Genomic DNA, 20,348 nt, shown 5'->3' with positions numbered 1-20,348 from the left:
TCGGGCCGTGAGGGATTACCTGGGTTTGGGTCCCGTTTTTTGGTTTAAACGGGTTTGCGCTTTTTGGATCTTTTGGCTTATCATTAATGTGCAATATTAGATTTCGAATTAGTTCACCATCGTGATTGTGAAATCAAGCATTGTTGCACCTCGCATTTAGAACGAGTACGCGCACAGATCAATCGTATTAATTTATATATCGGAGACGCCCCATGAAGTTTTCAAAGGTATAAGCCACTAAGCATTTAACAATGAAGTAAAGGATGAATTACGACTTTAAAAGTCGTGAAAATCGAAGACAACTCAAAACCAAAGGACATGACCATTATCAAGTATGATTAATGATAGATATCATGTATGGAGAGTTTCGGAAGATTCCGGGCCAAGCAAATCGAAGAAAATAAGTTTGTCGGATATTTGGAAAAAAGTTGGCAGAATTTTAGACAGAATTTTGGGTCAAATTTGGAGGGGTATATCTCTAGGTATATTAGGAGTTTTAAGGTGTTTAAAAAGCCTAAAATGAAGTTCAGTCAGTCTAGTTTCCAACGCAACAAACTCTAAATCAAAAGGACAGCGGAGTAGGAGTTATGGCCATTTTAAGATGACCCATCCAAATGCAAAATGGCTTTCATGTCCACGTGGGAAAGTCAACGAACCAACTTATGAGGGGTATAAAAACACTATCAACCCTATTTTCCAGCATTTTACACACCAGCAGGTTCTAGAAATCTTCTAACACATCCCCCAAACATTTATAGCCCATTAAATCAAGGATTTAGCAAGATTAGACCAAAACTAGTCCATGAAAGGTGATTGTTCTTGCTTCTGAAGTTGTGGTGAGTTTGGTCTTCGAAGAAAGTTGTTATGGCTAAAGTTCTTCAAGTATAAGATATGTTCTTCATCCTATCTCTTATGATGAGTTGATTTGAAGGTTTAGCAATTCTTAAAAGTGAAAATAGTTATGGAGGAAAGGTCATAAAGTGTTGTGTTGTAGTTGTTGTGTTTATAATTTTGTTTTTGAGCATGTTATGGCCGTGTGGTTGGGCTGATTTACATTATATGTTTGGTATCTAATGTTGTGTATTTGATGAGATTATTCTCCTTGATTGGGAAGAAAGGAAGTGTATATTGTTGTTGTACGTTTAAAACATCGTGTGGATGTTTATGGAATATTTTGGTATTTATGATGATGTGATTGATATTAGTATTGCCATTGTTGTTGTTTTGTTGAGTATTGTGATTTCGGGCTGGGGATATAAATAGGGGAGATGCTGCTAATTTTGCGTATTTTAAAAGGAATTAATTTGAGGGCTTAAGACAAGCATATGACGATAAGCCTAACGATAATATGAATTCTCTTGAATGTGAGTTACGAGCTTGGGAGGATAAGCGTTAAATAGTTAAAGTTAAGGCGACCAAAAAGATATGTAAGGCTAGTCCCTTTCTTTCTAAAGGCATACCCTACGCTACGATTCCATATGTGTCTTCCATAACATCCTTGTTCCCCGAAAAGCTGAAAGTTCATGATTCTCAAGATTTTTATGATATTAAAGACAAATTGTTTTCTATGAGGACCATGATGACAATGATGACTTAACGTTGTGAATCCATACATGTCATCCATAATGTCCTTATTTCCAAAAAGCTTAAGATTCACGATTCTTAAAGTTTCTTGTGACATTAAAGATGATTATGTTTTAATGATGAAAATGATGATGATGATGATGATTAGTTTCTAAGAAGTTTCAAAGTTTATGATTTTAAATACTATGATGAGATTGTTGAGCTTACTTCATGATTTCCTTGATTTTATTCATTGTTGTTGATCTCACCTTATAATCGGTTTTCTTCAAGTTGAGGTAAAGCGATGATTGTTCATAAGATAATCGGAGGTTACCGACCTTACGTCACTAGATAAAGTGGTAACTTTTATTTGGGCTCCCGTACGTACTACTTATATTATATATGTATATGATGTATATATATGTCTATAGGGGATATGGGGAAAAGGAGCGAGCGTTATATACGCATAGCCACGTAATCGGTTGGTATATCATGACATCGTCCGGACGAGGGATGTTCGGATGCGGGATATGTAGGTATGGATCGGCCGCACGTTCCGCAATAATATATATATATATATATATATATATATATATATATATATATATATATATGATCGGTTCCGAAATAATATAAAATATTTATGAATCGGGTTGCACGTTCGTTAAAGCACTATTATGTTATACAAGTATGAGAAAAGGTTTTTATAAAAAGACTAAGCATGCACGATATTCGCTCTAGAGGCAATGAGACATATAGGTTATCCTTATCTCATGTTATGTTCTATATTTCTTATTATGTTGTTATTCATACATACATACTCGGTACATTGTTCGTACGACGTCCTTTCTTATTAGGGACGCCGTATTCATACCGCAGTAGACGTACACGTTTGACCCGTAGGTGATTTATCGGTGGATTATCGGAGCACTCCACTTACTCCCGAGTTTGCCTATTGGTATTGGTCCTTATGGTCACTTGTATTCTATGTAGACGCTCGTAGACATGTGTGTATAGTTAGACATTTCATAACCCTACCGGTTCATATCATTGTATAACATTTTAGAGTCTGTTTGGATTGGCTTATAAGTTGCTTATAAGCTGTTTTTAGCTTTTTTGTTTGTTTGGGTTGACTTAAAGCTATTTTGCGCATAAAATAAGCCCAAAAAAAAAAATAATTAGAAGGATTTAGCTTAAAACTTATCTAAAGCGACTTATAAGTCGAAAACGACTTATAAGCCAAAAAAAAAATAAGTTAGCCTACCCCAACTTATTTTTTTTTGCTTATAAGTCATTTCCGGCTTATAAACTGTATTTTAAGCCCATCCAAACGAGCTCTTAGTAGCACTTGTCGGTTTGTGACTATGGGCAATTGTTGAAGATTATATAAGAGATATGCCGCTTATTTTGTGATATATGTCTTCATTATGATATCCATGAGCTATCTTTAAGGTCCACCCGTAAAATGATTATAGGATGTATGTTTATAGGTGCTTTCGGTGTGTAGCTCCCGGGTGCCAGTCATGGCCCTCCGGTTGGGTCGGGACAAAAGTGGTATCGGAAGCCGGTTCGTCTAGGGTGTCTACGAGCGTGTCGAGTAGAGTGCTTGTTTATGGAGTGAAGGCGCGCCACAACATAAACAAGAGGTTGCAGAGGCACATTCAGGAATGATTGACCTTTCTTTCTCATCTTAGATCGTGCAGAGCTAAATTATAGGATGTGATCTCTGCCGATTCTAACCCTAAATGTTTTGATTATGGACAAACGAGCTTGATTATGCCGCTATGAGTTAATTGATGAGAATTGAAGTCGTTACTCCGGAAAGAGTATGTTTCTGTCTTATTGATATTGATAGACTTTGATATGAGAACTTGAGGTAAATGTTACGGGTATTGTGATCGCCCTGTGAGGCATTAGGTGTGTTTTCTGGGCCGTGTGCAGGAATGAGGCAGTAAGAAGTATAGAGGAAACTCTGCCGAAATTTTTACAAATTGAATTGTTTGAACATCTATGCTATTAAGAAAGAATGAAGGGAAAATGCGACAATCGGATGTTTGGTAAGTCATGATTGAATGAACTATTATGAGACGCTTTCAAAGAGAAGTTTTAGAATGATTTGAATTTAAGGGAAGAACCCTGGAGGGAAAAAATGATTATTAATTAAAGGAGTTGGAATGAGTGCATTCGAGATTTCAGAGAATTGAGATTTATTGAAGATATAGGAAAAGTTGACACTAAGAATTTAAATGCAGTATTACGATTTATAGATTGGTGAGTAAAAGATAACGAAAAGATATTGATATGGGAAAGGAAGTTAACGAGTAGGGGAAGGTTTTACTCTAGAAGTTTATACATATACATAAGACCAGGACGGGTTGATGACAGGCGCACAGACTCGTTTTATCGGACTTTCCTATATGATGTGAGTTTACATTAGGATTCAGAAGTCACCAGTCATTCGACTTCAAGGGGGTTTCTGAGTATTTGATAGTTGGTACTATTCTGAGAATCATTATGGCTAAGTTACTTCGAGTATTATGTATATCCTTATGATTGATGCGACATGTTAAAAATATTGATTGTGCTGTATGTCAAAATTGAGGTAGCAAGCGCAACAGAGAGAACTAGGATTGGGTTTTCCAGAGAATTAAAGTCAGCTAGCGGTAATGCGACCAACAATGTAAGAAGGAGCATTAGGAAAAAGAAGGTTATGATATAATGAAGGGGAGATAAACTTGGGCAAGAAAAACGTATACCTATTAAGGGTCAGGTAATATATTTGAGGAAAATGTTAGGATGAAAGCAGGAAAGCAAATGATAGGATCAAATTTAAATAAATCAACGAGAGATACAGTAATGTTATACATGACAAGGGATGAACGTGAGGACCCTGGAACCAACCTATACGTCTTCATAATTAGAACCAAGGAGGTTGTAAATAATAAATAAAGGTGTATCCTTGAGAAGAGATAAACAAATCTTATGAGAGCGACGAGGGAATTTTAAACTCCTGAGATTTAACTGGGAGAATGGATGTGAACCCATGATTGGTACAACTATTTAAGGGAAAAAATAAGTACCTCAAGAAGAGATTTTGAACGTCAAAAGGGATTCTCATTCGTAACGGAACACTCCAAAGTTTCCTAACCTACGAGCAAAGGATGATTAATGGAAACAGGCGTTTTATGAGTAAAAGAAAACAAAAGAAACTATGAGGATTAAACAGAGGAGGAGGTGTAATGAAATGGTTAAAGGGAATTATGTGGCCGCCGATAACAAGGAGAAGGTTAACGAGTCAGTAGACTTGCCCAAAGGAAAACAAATTTAAATTATAAGAAAATGATTGCGTAAAAGATGCAAAGATGTGATCATGAAGAAAATCGAAAAAAAATTCGAGATATATATCTATATATGTGTGCACAAGTTGTAGTTTCATAAAGGAAGATGAAGACTTGACGAAAGAAGAAAGGAAAGGGTGTACTTTGTGAGGATTTCACGATAAGAACAAGAACTAACAGAACACTAGAAGGACTATGATGCATAGCTGTGATGCAAACAAGTAGTTAAGAAGAATTACGGGACAAAATGAGCTAAGCTAATGAAAGGACGAGTCGTGGGAATGGATGGTGTGGAATATCAACTTTTAATGGTGTAGTATAGATATAATTCGGAATTGGGAACCCATAGCAAGGAGAATTTCAAGGATATTAAGAAGATAGTCGTGGAGAAAGACTAGGGCTAAAAGGGCGTGGTATAGTCGGACACTCCATAAGGGGCCTAATGAACTCCGATGTCCCCATTAATTCATTAACCTAGGGGACTACTAGTCATGAGAGGTAGAAGTGAAAAGACAATAAAGAAGGCATTTGAATTGTATCCGATATGTATAAAGCATTTTGATTTGATACAAGAACTCAACTAGCAAAAAGGAAAACAAGTTAAACCATGCCATAAAAGAACTCGGCATTATATGGAATAGAGGAGTTGAAGGATCGCTAAGGTCGACATGACTATCTATGACGGGTAACACTCAAAGGTTACGGTATATGAGAACATCCTTTAAAAGGGGGAAGAACAAATTCAGTTCTAAGATGAGCTATAATATTCCGAAGCTCAAGAGAGGGAAATATATTGGATTGAAGGAGTCAAATTTCGAGATGAACGGGTATGTCAAGAGTGTGCTAACGAAAAGTGAGAATAGATTAAATGCAGGTATATCATGAGACAAATCTAGGAAGGAGAATGAGTTTCGTCAATGCGACATGTTATGTCTCCGGACTATGGTTCGAATCGCTCGTACCGGAGAAATTTTGGTTACATTTAAGTGTGCAGTAACGTACTCCGAGAGGTAGCAAAAGGAGTAAGACGGGTCTGTAAGCTGACCAGGGAGTAAGTATAAAGGACAATCCGGATTACAAAAAGGGAAATCTTTGCACTAGAAGAGATGAAAGTTTTAACAAGAGGAAAAATTATAGGGAGTTCAATGATCTCCAAAGGAAAGGGAGATAGTGTGCCTATGGATAGCAAGACAACAGTGCTACCTGAGACTAGAAAGGACCTCGCAAGTCGTGGAGTCACAAGTCACCGGTCGTAGCAAAGGTGAGAGTATATGTTATAGAACCATATAGACAATCGTCCTGATGCAATGGCCGACAAAAATAGTGAAAGGACAATGATAGGGAGTCAAAGAAGAACATAGGCTAATTTAAGTCTCAAATGATCACCGGTACAAGAGAATCAAGGATTTAAGAAGAAAGCATACTTGTATCAAAAGGAAGTTATGATTAAGTAGGGTTTTATCTTAATTCCATGTTTATGAGTTTGTATTGCAATTATGCTAAAACTTAGGGGAGGAAATTGTAGGAAAAGTTCAAGTATGAGTAGGATGATATTGTAAGGAATTAAAGAGTCCGACCAAGGAATTAAAATGAAATGATATGATATGTATATAAGGTCGATGAGTACAAAAAGGGATAATCTAAAATAGCACCAAAGAAGCAAGCAAGGAAGGGTGCCATATCTGAACAAGAGAATTTGTCTACTAGTAGAGAAATAAGGAGCAAGGCAAAAGAGTACAACAATTAAGAGTGCTCACAGATTGGCAGGAAGCCGTAGCAATCATGAGTTAAGACCATCTTAATGGCAACAGGTCCTAGGAAAGTAACTAGATATCAGTTGACCACTGAGTACATACATAAGAATATGAGGATATGGAACTAATGAATGAGTTCGACAGAGAACTGGGAGGATATGAAAGAATACTAATGAGCCCATAGTATAAGAGCATAGAGATCAGGAACTAAAGGAGGAAAACCATTTCAAGAAACTTACAAAAGCGTCGTAAGCTCGCAAGCTACAACATTCGAGAACGAATGTTCCTAAGGGGGGAAGGATGTTACACCTCACACTTTCAGAGCATGAGCATGCCACGTACTTCACCATATTAATTGATTATCGGAGACGTCCCATGAAGTTTTGAAAAGTATAAGCTATGGGAAGTACGTAACAATGAAGTAAAGGATGAATTACGATCTCGTAAGTCGTAACCGGGAAGGACAAACTTGAAACCAAAGGACATGACTATTATCAAGTATTATTAATGATATATATCATGTATGGAGAGTTTCAGAAGATTCCGGGCCAAGCAAATCGAAGAAAATAAGTTTGTCGAAAATTTGGAAAAAAGTTGGCAGAATTTTGGACAGAATTTTGGGTCAAATTTGGAGGGGTATATCTCCAGGTATATTAGGAGTTTTAAGGTATTTAAAAATCCTAAAATGAAGTTCGTCGAGTCTAGTTTCCAACGCAACAAACCTCTCATCAAAAGGACATCAGAGTAGGGAGTTATGGCCATTTTAAGATGACCCATCCAAGCTGCCAAATGGCTTCCGCAGGTCCCACTTGGGAAAGTCGCTGGAACCGACTTATGAGGGGTATAAAAACACCATCAACCCTATTTTTCCAGCATTTTACACACCCATGATTTCTAGAAATCATCTAACACATCCCCCAAACATTTATAGCCCATTAAATCAAGGATTTAGGAAGATTACACCAAACTAGTCCATGAAAGGTGATTGTTCTTGCTTCTACTTGAAGTTGTGGTGAGTTTGGTCTTGAAGAAAGTTGGTATGGCTAAAGTTTTTCAAGTATAAGGTATGTTCTTCATCCTATCTCTTATGATGAGTTGATTTGAAGGTTTAGCAAGTCTTAAAAGTGAAAATAGTTATGGAGGAAAGGTCATAAAGTGTTGTGTTGTAGTTGATGTGTTTATGGACTGTATTGAGCATGTTGTGGCCGTGTGGTTGGGCTGATTTACATGTATATGTTTGGTATCTAATGTTGTTGGTGTGTTGATGAGATTATGCTCCTTGATTGGGAAGAAAGGAAGTGTATATTATTGTTGTATGTTGAAAAACATCATGTGGGATGTTTTATGGAATATTTTGGTATTGATGATGATGTGGTTGATATGAGTATTTCTATTGTTGTTGTTTTGTTGGTATTATGATTTTGGGCTAGGGATATAAATAGGGGAGATGCTGCCCGAATTTCGGCAGATTTTAAAAGGAATTAATTTGAGGGCTTAAGACAAACATATGACGATAAGTGTAATGATAATATGAATTCTCTTGAATGTAGATTTACGAGCTTGGGAGGGTAAGCGTTAAATAGTTAAAGTTAAGGCGACCGAAAAGGTATGTAAGGCTAGTCCCTTTCTTTCTAAAGGCATGACTCCTACGCTACGATTCCATATATGTCTTCCATAACATCCTTGTTCCCGAAAAGCTAGAAGTTCATGATTCTCAAGATTTTTATGATATTAAAGACAAGATGTTTTCTATGAGGGCCATGATGACAATGATGACTTCTTCCTTGTGAATCCATACATGTCATCCATAATGTCCTTATTTCCAAAAGCTTAAGATTCACGATTCTTAAAGTTTCTTATGACGCTAAAGATGATTATGTTTTAATGATGAAAATGATGATGATGACGTTTCTAGAAGTTTCAAAGTTTATGATTGTAAATGCTATGATGAGATTGTTGAGCTTACTTCATGGTTTCCTTGATTTTATTCATTGTTGTTGATCTCACCTTATAATCATTGTTCCTTCAAGGTGAGGTAAAGCGATGATGATTGTTCCATAAGATAATCGAAGGTTACCGACCTTACGTCACTCCGATAAAGTGGTAACTTTTATTTGGGCTCCCATGCATGCTACTTATATTATATATGTATATGATGTGTATATATATATGTCTATAGGGGATATGGGAAAAGGGCGAGGCATTATATACGCATAGCCACATGATCAGTTGGTATATCATGACATCATCCCGGACGCGGAATGCCCGGACGCGGGATATATGGGTATGGATCGGGCTGCACGTTCTGCAGAAATATAATATATATATATATATATACATATATATATGGATCGGGCTGCACCTTCCGCATCAATATAAAATATTTATGGATCGGGCTGCACGTTCGGCAGCACTATTATGTTATACAAGTATGAGAAAGGTTTTTATGAAAAGACTAAGCATGCATGATATTCGCCCTAAGAGGCAATTAGACATACAGGTTATCCTTATCTTATGTTATGTTCTATATTTCTTATTATGTTATTATTCATGCCTTACATACTCAGTACCTTGTTCGTACTGACGTCTTTTCTTGTGGAGGCTGTGTTCATGCCCGCAGGTGGACAGGTACACGGATTTGACCCGTAGGTGATTTATCAGTGGATTCTCAGGAGCACTCCACTTACTTCGGAGCTGCAGTCTATTGGTATTTGTCCTTGTGGTCACTTGTATTCTATGTAGAGACTCGTAGACGTGTGTATAGTTAGACATTTCATAACCCTACCGGTTCATATCATTGTATAACATTTTAGTAGCCTTGTCGGCTGGTGACGATGGGCATAATTGTTGAAGATTATATAGAGATATGCCGTTATGTTGTGATATATGTCCTTACAGATTATGATATCCATGAGCTATCTTTATGGTCCACCCAGAAATGATTATGAGATGTATGTTTAGAGATGCTCGGTGTGTTAGCTCCGGGTGCCCGTCATGGCCCTCCGGTTGGGTTGTGACAGCGATTCCTCACATATTAGGTATTGTCTTGGATAGAGGAAAGAACTTGACTTATTATTTATATTGAGATATGTGTCTATGTGTGGCACGATTGATTTTGCTATGTTATCATTGATCATTGGTATTATGCATAACACTCATTCTCATATTTTACGATACACTAATATGAGGTGAGACTTGGTACTGATGATGATGAAAGAGGTGAGCGGTCGATGCCAGAGGTCTGTATCGGGATCGAGAGAGTGTCTAATGCCCGAGGTCTTTGTTGGGATCGCAAGAGTGGTACATGAACTTCACGGGTCCCTCATGTGTCATGACTGTCGAGGCGTGGAGGTATTCCGCCCAAAGCATGTGTGTATTGAGATTACATTGGCCATTGCATACCATTGCATTGGATAGGCACTCATTATTACATTCACTTACTTGTTGGATTCGGACTTAATGTTTCTGTACTTGAGTTGTTATTCTTCGATTGTGTTGTGCTTATACTTAGTTGTGAGCATGTCTATTCTTCAGTCTCTTCCTTTATATATTTTAGCTAACTGTTGTCGGCCTATGATACCTACCAGTACATAGTGTTTGTACTGATACTACCTTGCTGCATTCTTTCATGAGTGCAGAGTACGTGACAGGTTCCACATCCACTCCTCGCGATTGATTCTCATGGCCTTTGCTGTAGAGTGTCTAGGGTGAGCACATTGATGGATCCGCAGCCCGGAGACTCTTCATATTACTTGTCTTATCTTGTTATTCCGAGACAGTATTTCATTTTTTGAGACTTGTAATTATTCCCGACTAGTTGATGTAGTAGTGACTTTTGTATTGCCTTTAGACCAGATTCCTTGGGATTGTATTAGTAATATATTCCACACTTATTTATATTTACATTGAGACTTATATTTCTATTATCCTATTTACTTCATTGTTGTTGAATTAATGATTTGGGAAAGGATTCGCCTATCAAGGTGGGAAATGGTAGGTGCCCGCACGACTAAGATATTTTGGGTCCTGACAAGTTAGTATCAGAGAGCATTTCTAGTAGAGTCCTGCGGATCGGTACGATGAGCTCTGTACTTATCTGTGAGAGGTTATGGTGACATTTAGGGAACTTCAAATTCTTTCATTCTTTTGTGCTACTTTATTCAAATTGGTGTTTAGAACATTCGAATTGGTATCCAATTCATTTACATTCTCTTATAGATGGTGAGGACACGAGATACTATCGCGAGGGACGAGGTGCTCGAGCCCACTGCTGGGGCCGGCATGAGATGATGGGGACAGGATTGAGGCTACGATCGAGCTAGAGGCCGTGGTGCTGCACCGGCCAGGGGCATGGCCCTTGTGGCTGGACAAATGCGCGATATATCAGATTCTCTAGAGCATTTGCCAGAGCATCAGCTAGAGCGCCAAAGACGCTAGTGAGCAGGCAGTTGGGAGAGGTATGGGGCAAGCACAGAATCACCCCAAGGTCATGTCCGATCCAGTATTCTAGGACACTATGGCCAACATCCTTCTTTATATCGATGCCCAACATGTCGTGGGTGGTGCCACTACTCCAGGTGGTTAACAGACCACAGTAGGAGTACAGACTCCTGAGCAGGAACATACACCAGGGATGGAGCCTGCTACTACCATAGCCCCACGCATTGATGGTATACTAGCTCCTGAGGGTGCTCCTAGGCCTGTAGCAGGCCAGGTCTTGACACTTGGGGATCCGGCTATTGTTGGCAGATTCTTGAAGATGAAACCGCCTAGATTTTTTTGGCACACCTAGCGAGGATGTGTATGAGTTTATTATGAAATGCATAAGAGGCTATAAAAGATGGGTATTGTGGAGTCGCATGGAGTGGATTATGTATCTTTCTAGCTTTACGGGGATGCGAAGACGTGGTGGAGGTATTTTATTGAGGGAAGACCTATTGGTTCACCTCCACTCACCTGAGCACAGTTTCACTAGGATTTTTTGGAGAAGTACGAGCCACATACATTGAGGGACTAGCACAGGGATGAGTTCACTCATTTGTAGCAGAGGGGTATGTCAGTGGAAGAGTATGAGGCCCGGTTCTTTTTTTTGTCTCGATATGTGACACAGTTGATTCCGACAGAGGCAGAGAGGGTTCGTAGATTTATAGGTGGACTTGTTCTTCCACTTCATATTGCTTGCCTTCAGCTTGTAGCCTAGGGATTTTCCTTTTGGGCGGTAGTGGATCATGCCGCGGGTGTCGAGTCGGCCAAGGCTCGATCTTTTCGATGGTTTAGTGAGAAGAGGCCTTGTCGATAGCGGATACGCAGTTCTAGTTCTGTGGGGGGGGGTCCTTTCCAGACCTATCGCCACACCCCAAAGCCCCATTCAGTCTGCACTTCAGAAATCTACTCGTGGCCCTTTTAGATGGAGTGATTATAGGTCTGGCAGGCTTCTGGAGGTTCATTCGCTCGACCAGCTGACCGAGGTGGTCCTTCTGGTTCTTCAGTTTGAGTTTATCAACCTCTAGCACCTAGATAGCGTTGGGTTTGTGGTGATCCCGGCATATCGCTAAAGGGTGCATCTGACCTAGACATAGTGGGACTCAGTAGGGTTCCCGGTTCTAGAACCCTAGGACTCTGGCATCTTCTGGTAATTAGGGTGGTTCTTCAGCTAGAGGCGGTGCTCATTCAGGCCGCGGTGGTTCTCATTATTTTAGGGGTGGACATCACTCCGATAGGGGTAGCTCCCTGGTCTACAAGGGAGGAGTGCAGTCTGGCCAGAGTGGCCGTGGTGGTGATCATTGCTATGTTTTTCCCAGTAGGCCCGAGGTTGAGGCATCAGATGTTGTGATCTTAGGTACTATTTTTGTTCGTCATCGGGCAGCTTCAATCTTATTTGATCCCGGTTTTACTTTCTCATATGTGTTTACTTATCATTCTGTTGGTTGGGATTTGACTTGTGACCGTCTTGATTTACCTATTCATGTGTCTACTCCAGTTGGAGATTCTGTTGTGGTTGATCGAGTCTATCGGTCTTGCTTACTTACTTTTATGGGGTACGACACTTGGGTAGACCTGATGATCTTGGATATGTTAGATGTTGATATTATTTTGGGTATGAGTTGGTTGTCCCTGTACCACGCGATCTTGGATTGTCAGTCCAAGACAGTCCATGTCTGGGATTCCTAGACATGACTGGAGAAGTACTCTTAGCCTCACTCCGAAAAAGGTTATTTCCTATCTCCGCACGAAGAAATTAGTAGACAAAGGGTGTTTGGCCTACTTGGCCCATGTTCTTTAACCAAAGATAACAAATAAAGTTTTCTCAAAGCCCAAAGGGGCAGACATCAAGACAGGCCCATAAAACAGATTTCAAAGAAAAGACAAATTTGACCCAAACTTAACATGAATACTCAATCTCCTAATTTTTAGTCAAAGAGTATACAAGGTATACTTCCTTGTATACAAGTCATGTATACTCTGTATACACTTAATGTGGCAGCATGGAATCAATCATAATATAGAAGAAATGCAATAAATAAAATCTTATCCAAGAAACGGATTGGAATAATTCAGATAGTGATACATATTAAATACAAATTACTATTGTGTATTAAGCCATTAGGATTCAACAATTTATCCCATTGCATGAGTGTAAACAAACCAGTCTCAGATTTGTAAACAGATCCCAAAGATGGCAAACATGAACTAAACATAACTCAACAGACTTAAAAGAAATCAATAGCAAAAACCACACAGACTCACAATGTAAAATAAGATCAAACTACAAAATAACTTGGCTATGCAGGTTTTTGATTATATCAGTTAGACATTATACCTTCTGATTCTATTTAGACCAGACCAAGGTGGAATTATAGGAATGAGGTCTAAATGAGGTATATGAACATAGTTTAACAAACTCAAGCTAGGCCAATAGCTTATGTAATTAGAATAGCTAGACTAAATCAACTATTCAATACTGCAAAGAGTCTTTTAGGGAACAAAGCAAACACCTTGTGCCATTTTTAGAATTTTCAACACAGTTTATAATAATTCCCTTGAGCTTTATAGATTTTCATCTCTTAGTCGGATCCCACCAGGTATGTTCTAGCACAGCGGAACCCCAAAGATATTGAGAAGAGGATGACTAGGCTGAGTTCGACAAGAAACTCAAAGCCTAGTCCACTCTCTCTCAAGACCTGGGTAAGTCACACCTATGTGTCAAACATGCCCTTAAGTGACACCTCTTGATAATGACCTTCAAATCCCACTCTATTTACTCAAATGTAATTAGATTTCTAGCTATGTGTAAACCAAGTGAGCATTCTTTTTGAAACAACAATTTTTCATAGACTCAAAGCTTTAAAGCATGGATACCCTTTAACAGACCCCTAGTGAAGGCAAACAAAGCTACAAACTAGCTTTTTTTTTCTTTTTTTTTTTGTCCAAACATCAATTTGCTCATAGGCAGATCAGATTTCAAAGGGACATAGTATATCTGTTGGTTCATACAATGTAATCAGAGTATTTGTTCATTCTTAATGGGAAAGTCACCAGTTAAACAATACACAGTTAGTAAGCTACCAGTTTGAAATAGGTATAACATTTTTGAAGCTAAGGTCACAAACTCAAACTAATGAGTATGGTTTAACTGTTACACAGACCAAACTATAACAAACTCCAATCATGATCTGGCAGACTAGCATGAGGCAAACATGGACTAAACAACTCTTAATAACCACTTATGTGCATGCACATGGTAAACAAAGATCATGAACTCACTTAACTTAAACAGGTTAATGAAACAGACAGGATCAACAGTTTTGAATCAATAAACCTTAGAAATAGGTAAGCACTTTTAGACAGAACTAACAAACTAACAGGTCAACTAATCTCAAACAAACAAGCAGACTCGTTTTGACATGATTAATAGGAATTATAAGCCAACTAACCTTACACAGGTAGATACTTAGACATGATTAGCAAGTTACAAATCAGCTAATTCTAAATAGATAAGTGCTTAGACATGATTAATGGAGGTTATAAACTCCTAATCCTATTTGAGCAATAAAGCTATGAGTATCCAATCTAGTCAAACACACGAACGTGGTTAATAAGCAATTAAGCTAAACATAGCAATAATCAAATAACATGATTAACACCTAAGAAGTCCTGACCTAATACCAAAGACAAAATTAGACTAAAAAACTAAACTACTACAGGGTAATAAACTCACATAATAGCAATTTAAGACATAAGTACTAAAATTAATTAAAAGAAAGGGGATTACCTTTTCGAAGTGCAGCCCGTCGTCGAGAATGGAGTTGAAAGATGCTTTTGCTCCTCAAATCCAAATTGCTCAAACCACACGAACAAAAGAAAAAGAAAATATTTAAAAATTAACTTAACTCAGGAAAGATTAATTTTTTTGTTTTTGTTTTAAGAGATGTGCCAAAAAACTTAAGTGTTCCGAGTTATTTGTGTGAATCTCACGATATTTCAATGTTATCCTCCTTCAAATGGTAGAATTAGGGTTCTTTATATAGAAACCCCAAAATCTTCAAACCCTAGTCCCCAAACGATATGGGAGTATAAAGAAATCTGAGATTTGCTTTTATCTCAACACCACATCTAATGGCTAGGAAACAAACACACCAATGATTTAACGGTTAGATTCGACCTACTCGAGGTGAATCTGAGTGGTTCTTGGAGAACCAATGAAAAATCGATATTCAAACACATGCATACAAAAAATCATTAAGGATCTTCAAAGCTTTGGACTGGGCCTGGCCAATTTTTTTTTTTTTTTTAAAAGGGGGGGGGGGGGGGAGGGTAGCCCACATGTATACATCTACATGTATAAACACATATATATTTGTATACTTGTGTATACATGGAAGGGTAAAAATGACCCTTTTTAAAAGATTACCCAAAAATTGAAAGTGTCTATTGATTAAACATTTCAATTATGACCTTATGATAACCAATTGACCAATTAAGAGCTAATTTGCAAAAAATGACTTTAGTTAATCTTAAACCATGAATTTGGTTATTTAATTAAGGCCATAATTTTACTAACAATTAGCTATTTCAATTGTAGCCACTATTAGTCTCATAATCAACAGTTTATGGAATTAACCATAATTAAATATCCAATTAATTATGAAAAATGCCAAATTAAGAATTGAGGGGTAAAATGATTAATGCATTTAATTAATCAGATTCCTTGAACTGAACAGGGTAAAATATTTGCCAATTGATTTTTGATAATTCAAACAATTAAATAAATAATTATTTTAAAATATTTCCTTGATTATATTTAGCAAATATATCATAATTGTTGCAAATTAATTTCCAAATGATTTATAACATTATAGAAATTATTATACCAAATAATAATGGTAAATATTATCTGAATAATTTTATAAAATTATTTTGACTTCTAAAAAAATTCCTATTTTACTCTATTTATGATTCAAGGACATGGGGTAATTAAAATAAATTGTGGAAGGTCAAAAATTTGGTGTCACCAACTACCCCTTCGGTGTTCGAGGTTGGCGGGACTATCCTTGAGCAACAAAATTTGACTAACCCTGATTTTTGACTGGGCCAACTTATATTACCCCTCATTTTCATGCATTTTTCAAAATATATGGCCGGACCCTAGTTTCTGGATTTCCTACATATCCCAGGTTTTGTGAGAATTCTGGCCATTTGTAGTTCGACTAGTTATGACTTCTAAAATGCAAATTTATAGAAATCTCAGATTTCCCGGCTATTAAACTGGGATGTCCGGAGTGATTGGTTGGGGTGTGACTGCCTCTCTGGCATTGAGTCCGCCTACATATCCTTATTTTGGGAATCAAGTCACTTGTTGTTCGGCTTGATAGGAAGAAAAGGTTATCCCTTATGGGGGAGTGCCTTTGTGTGTGCTGGTGTGTGTCTGACCGTTTATGAAATAATAAAAACAAACAAAGCATATGAGCAAATAAGCATTCTTGTGTGGCTGAGTATGGTGAGGAGCAATCTTCCAAGTCCTGGCGGGAGAGCTTGACTCTCATGGGCACCCTATCTCGACCGGTACGCGTAAGAAAAGTTCTAAGTTTGCTCCGCAATCTGTCTGGATTTGATTTGATCAACCTGCTCTATTTGGTGGCTACAAATCTGCTTCCATCTGCTGAATAATGTTGATTTTTGGTGACGAATACTGCGGTCATTTGATCGAATTTATATCGTCTTGTCTTCTTGAGCGAATATTGCGGTCTCTTGACCGGTTTTACTTCACTTTGTCTTGTTTTTTTTTTTAGCGAATATCGCGGTCTCTTGACCGGTTTTACTTCACTTTGTCTTTTTTTTTTTTTAGCGAATATTGCGGTCTCATTGCTGGTTTTGCATCGCTTTGTCATCTTGATTATATCTGGTAGCTTGTATGCATGGTCCTTTTTTGGCTATTTGAATGAATGGTCCTCTTGGCGTATTTGTATGAATGACCTTCTTGGCATGTTTGTATGAATGACCCTCTTGTCTTATTTGTATGAATGGCCCTCTTGACATGTATGTATGAATGACCCTCTTGGCGTGTTTGTATGAATGGCCCTCTTGGCGTATTTATATGAATGGCCCTCTTGTCATGTTTGTATGAATGACCCTCTTGGCATGTTTGTATGAATATGGCCCTCTTGGCATGTTTGTATGAATGGCCCTCTTGGCATGTTTGTATGAATGGCCCTCTTGGCATGTTTGTATGAATATGGCCCTCTTCTCATGTTTGTATGAATATGACCCTCTTGACATGTTTGTATGAATATGGCTCTCTTGGCATGTTTGTATGAATATGGCCCTCTTGGCATGTTTGTATGAATGTCCCTCTTGGCATGTTTGTATGAATGGTCCTCTTGGCATGTTTGTACGAATATGGCCCTCTTGGCATGTTTGTATGAAAATGGCCCTCTTGGCAGGTTTGTATGAATAACCCTCTTGGCACGTTTGTATGAATATGGCCCTCTTGGCATATTTGTATGAATATGGCCCTCTTGGCAGCAGAAAAATAGATATGCAATCACCCTCATGGCAAACAAGAAGAAATGATGGCCCTCTCGGCAATAGGAAAATAGATATGTAATGGCCCTCATGGAAAATAAGAAGAAGTAATGGGAATGACAAATATGACCCCTTTGGATAAATCGTCTTTCTTTCGTCCTTTATGCCGGCTGTGACCTTCTTGGTCAGGTATGCCGTGTTGTTTCACTACGACCCCATTGGCCGGTGATTTTGCCATTATGGCCTTTTGTTCTTTGTGGGCTCTTATAGCCAGGTGTTTTCCGTTTGTGACATTCAGATACTTCATAGCCTTCCTGACTTGATATTTTTTCTGAAAGCCTGATCTCAGCAGCGGTCTTGACCTTTTTTTGGCGAACCATTTACTGCACATGAAGCAAAGTTAGAAAAGGATCGCCCTCTGATGTCCTGGGGACCTGCATAAAAAATGGGTTAGTTTTTTTCTATTTAAAGTTGATTCATGTCACCGGCGTTGTTGCATCTTCGGCTTTCTGGACTCGAAACTTCTTCGATTCTAGTATTCAAAAGATGAATAACTTTTCTTTATGCGAAAAATCATTTTTGTAAAGTTACCATAAAGATATCTGTTTGTAGGGAAATAAATGCATTGTTTTGAAAGCTGTAAGGTTAATTGTCATGACATGTGCTTTGAATGAGGGAGATCCCTTCTTCCGTGATTGGGGTTCTTCGCTTCCTCGCGCGAAATTTTTTGAGACCTTCATTACAAAATTCTGAGGAGACCTCAAAATTTCTGCCCCAGTTTACGGTATTGAATAGATGAGAAATTTTGAGAGCTTCTCAAAATTTCTGCCCCAGTTTGAATTGGCTGACTCTTTGTAGTGGATTGATAGTGCGAATTTTTGAGATTGTTCTAAAAAATTCTGCTCCAGTTGGGCGTGCAGCAATTCTTGCATCCTTCGTGAAGTCCTATCTCTGAGGCTTCCTAGTGGTTTCTTGGTTTTTTCCTTTGGTGCGACCGAGCTCAAAGGGCGCCTATGTATCATGTCACAGCAGGAATCAGGTCGAACGTAGTTCGCAATAAAACTAAATGAGTTTTTAATTTTCACTAATAATGCGTCCGGGTCCCAAATAGACTGCCTATGTATCCCGCTATGGGGAAATCAGGTCATTGCGTAGTTTATATTATAAAAATTGTTTTGTTTTTACTGTCTATTACTGGACTATTACAACCAACGGAAATAACTAACACAAGCAAAGAAGAATAATGATTACAAGCAAAGGGTACTATTACAAACTGCGAAACTTCGTCTTCATGCATAGTAGCGCTTGGTTGCATCTGAGTTGATCGGCTTTGGCCACTCTTGTCCATCCATTTCTGCCAGTACTACAGCTCCTCCGAAGAGTACTTTGTGGACCATGTAGGGACCTTGCCAGTTGGGAGCGAATTTTCCTTTGTATTCATCTTGATGTGGGAAAATCCTTCTGGGCACCAGTTGCCCAATTTGAAAGAGTCGAGCCCTGACTCGTTTGTTGAAGGCTCTTACCATCTTTTGGCGGTATAGTTGACCGTGGCATAGGGCGACCATCCTTTTCTCGTCGATTAAAGCCAACTGCTCATATCGAGCTCGGACCCATTCAGCATTATCCAGCTCGGCTTCTTGAATGATTCTCAAAGAAGGTATCTCAACTTCGGCGGGTATGACTACTTTAGTATCGTAGACTAACAAATATGGAGTTTCTCCTGTTGAAGTTCTGGCCGTAGTATGGTATCCCAGTAAAGCATAAGGCAACTGCTTGTGCCAGCCTTTATAATTATCCATCAGTTTCCTCAATATCCTCTTGATATTCTTGTTGGTTGCTTCTACGGCTCCATTCATTTTGGCCGGCAGGCTGTCGAGTTTCAATGAGTGATTTTGAATTTCTCATCAATATCCTTCATCAGATGGCTATTTAAATTTGCTCCATTGTCAGTTATGACGGACTCGGATATACCGAATCGGTATATAATGTTGTTTCGCATGAAATCAGCTACCACTTTCTTTGTTACTGACTTGTGTGATATTTCTTCCACCCATTTGGTGAAGTAGTTGATGACGACTAAAATGAATCGATGCCCGTTTGAGGCTGCGGGTTCAATGGGTCCAATGACATCCATGCCCAAGCAATGAAGGGCCATGGTGAGCTCATAGCATTAAGCTCACTTGGTGGTACTCTGATTAAATCCCGTGGATCTGGCATTGATGGCATTTTTGTACATATTGGCACAAATACCACTCTTATCCAATAATATTCGCTCTAAGGATTTTTTTGGCAAATAAAATCCATTCACATGTGTCTACAAGTCCCGGCGTGTACTTCTTTCAGTAATCTGGTGGCTTTGCCGGCATCTATATATCATAGCAATCCTAGATCTGGTGTCTGTTTATATAATACTTTCTTGTTCAGAAAGAAACCTTTTTCCATTCTTCTGATGATCTTCTTTTGTCCACTTGTGATGCCTTAGGGATATTCCCGCCTTTCCAAGTACATTTTGATGCCATTGTACCATGGCTTGCCGTACTCGGTTCAAATTTCCATGCGGGTCAACAATGTACATGCTCTTCTTTTAAGCTTATCCTTACGGCCGATCAATGTGACTGCTTTCAGGATGTTGGATCATTGATGCTATTGTGGCCAACGCATCAACAAATAC

At 38.5% G+C, this 20,348-nt stretch overlaps 1 protein-coding gene across 1 annotated transcript; it reads right to left on the bottom strand.

Moving 5' to 3' along the window:
• Positions 1 to 18,966: 18,966 nt before the first annotated feature.
• LOC132053766 (uncharacterized) lies at positions 18,967 to 19,533 on the bottom strand. The gene has a single exon (XM_059445869.1). The coding sequence runs from the start codon at positions 19,531 to 19,533 to the stop codon at positions 18,967 to 18,969; it is 567 nt and encodes a 188-aa protein (XP_059301852.1).
• Positions 19,534 to 20,348: the final 815 nt, after the last annotated feature.

The sequence above is a fragment of the Lycium ferocissimum genome, chromosome 4 (assembly GCF_029784015.1).
Source record: "Lycium ferocissimum isolate CSIRO_LF1 chromosome 4, AGI_CSIRO_Lferr_CH_V1, whole genome shotgun sequence".
NCBI classification, from domain to species: domain Eukaryota; kingdom Viridiplantae; phylum Streptophyta; class Magnoliopsida; order Solanales; family Solanaceae; genus Lycium; species Lycium ferocissimum.
Note: the sequence above shows the minus strand (reverse complement) of the source record. Positions and strands in the feature narration are given on the sequence as shown.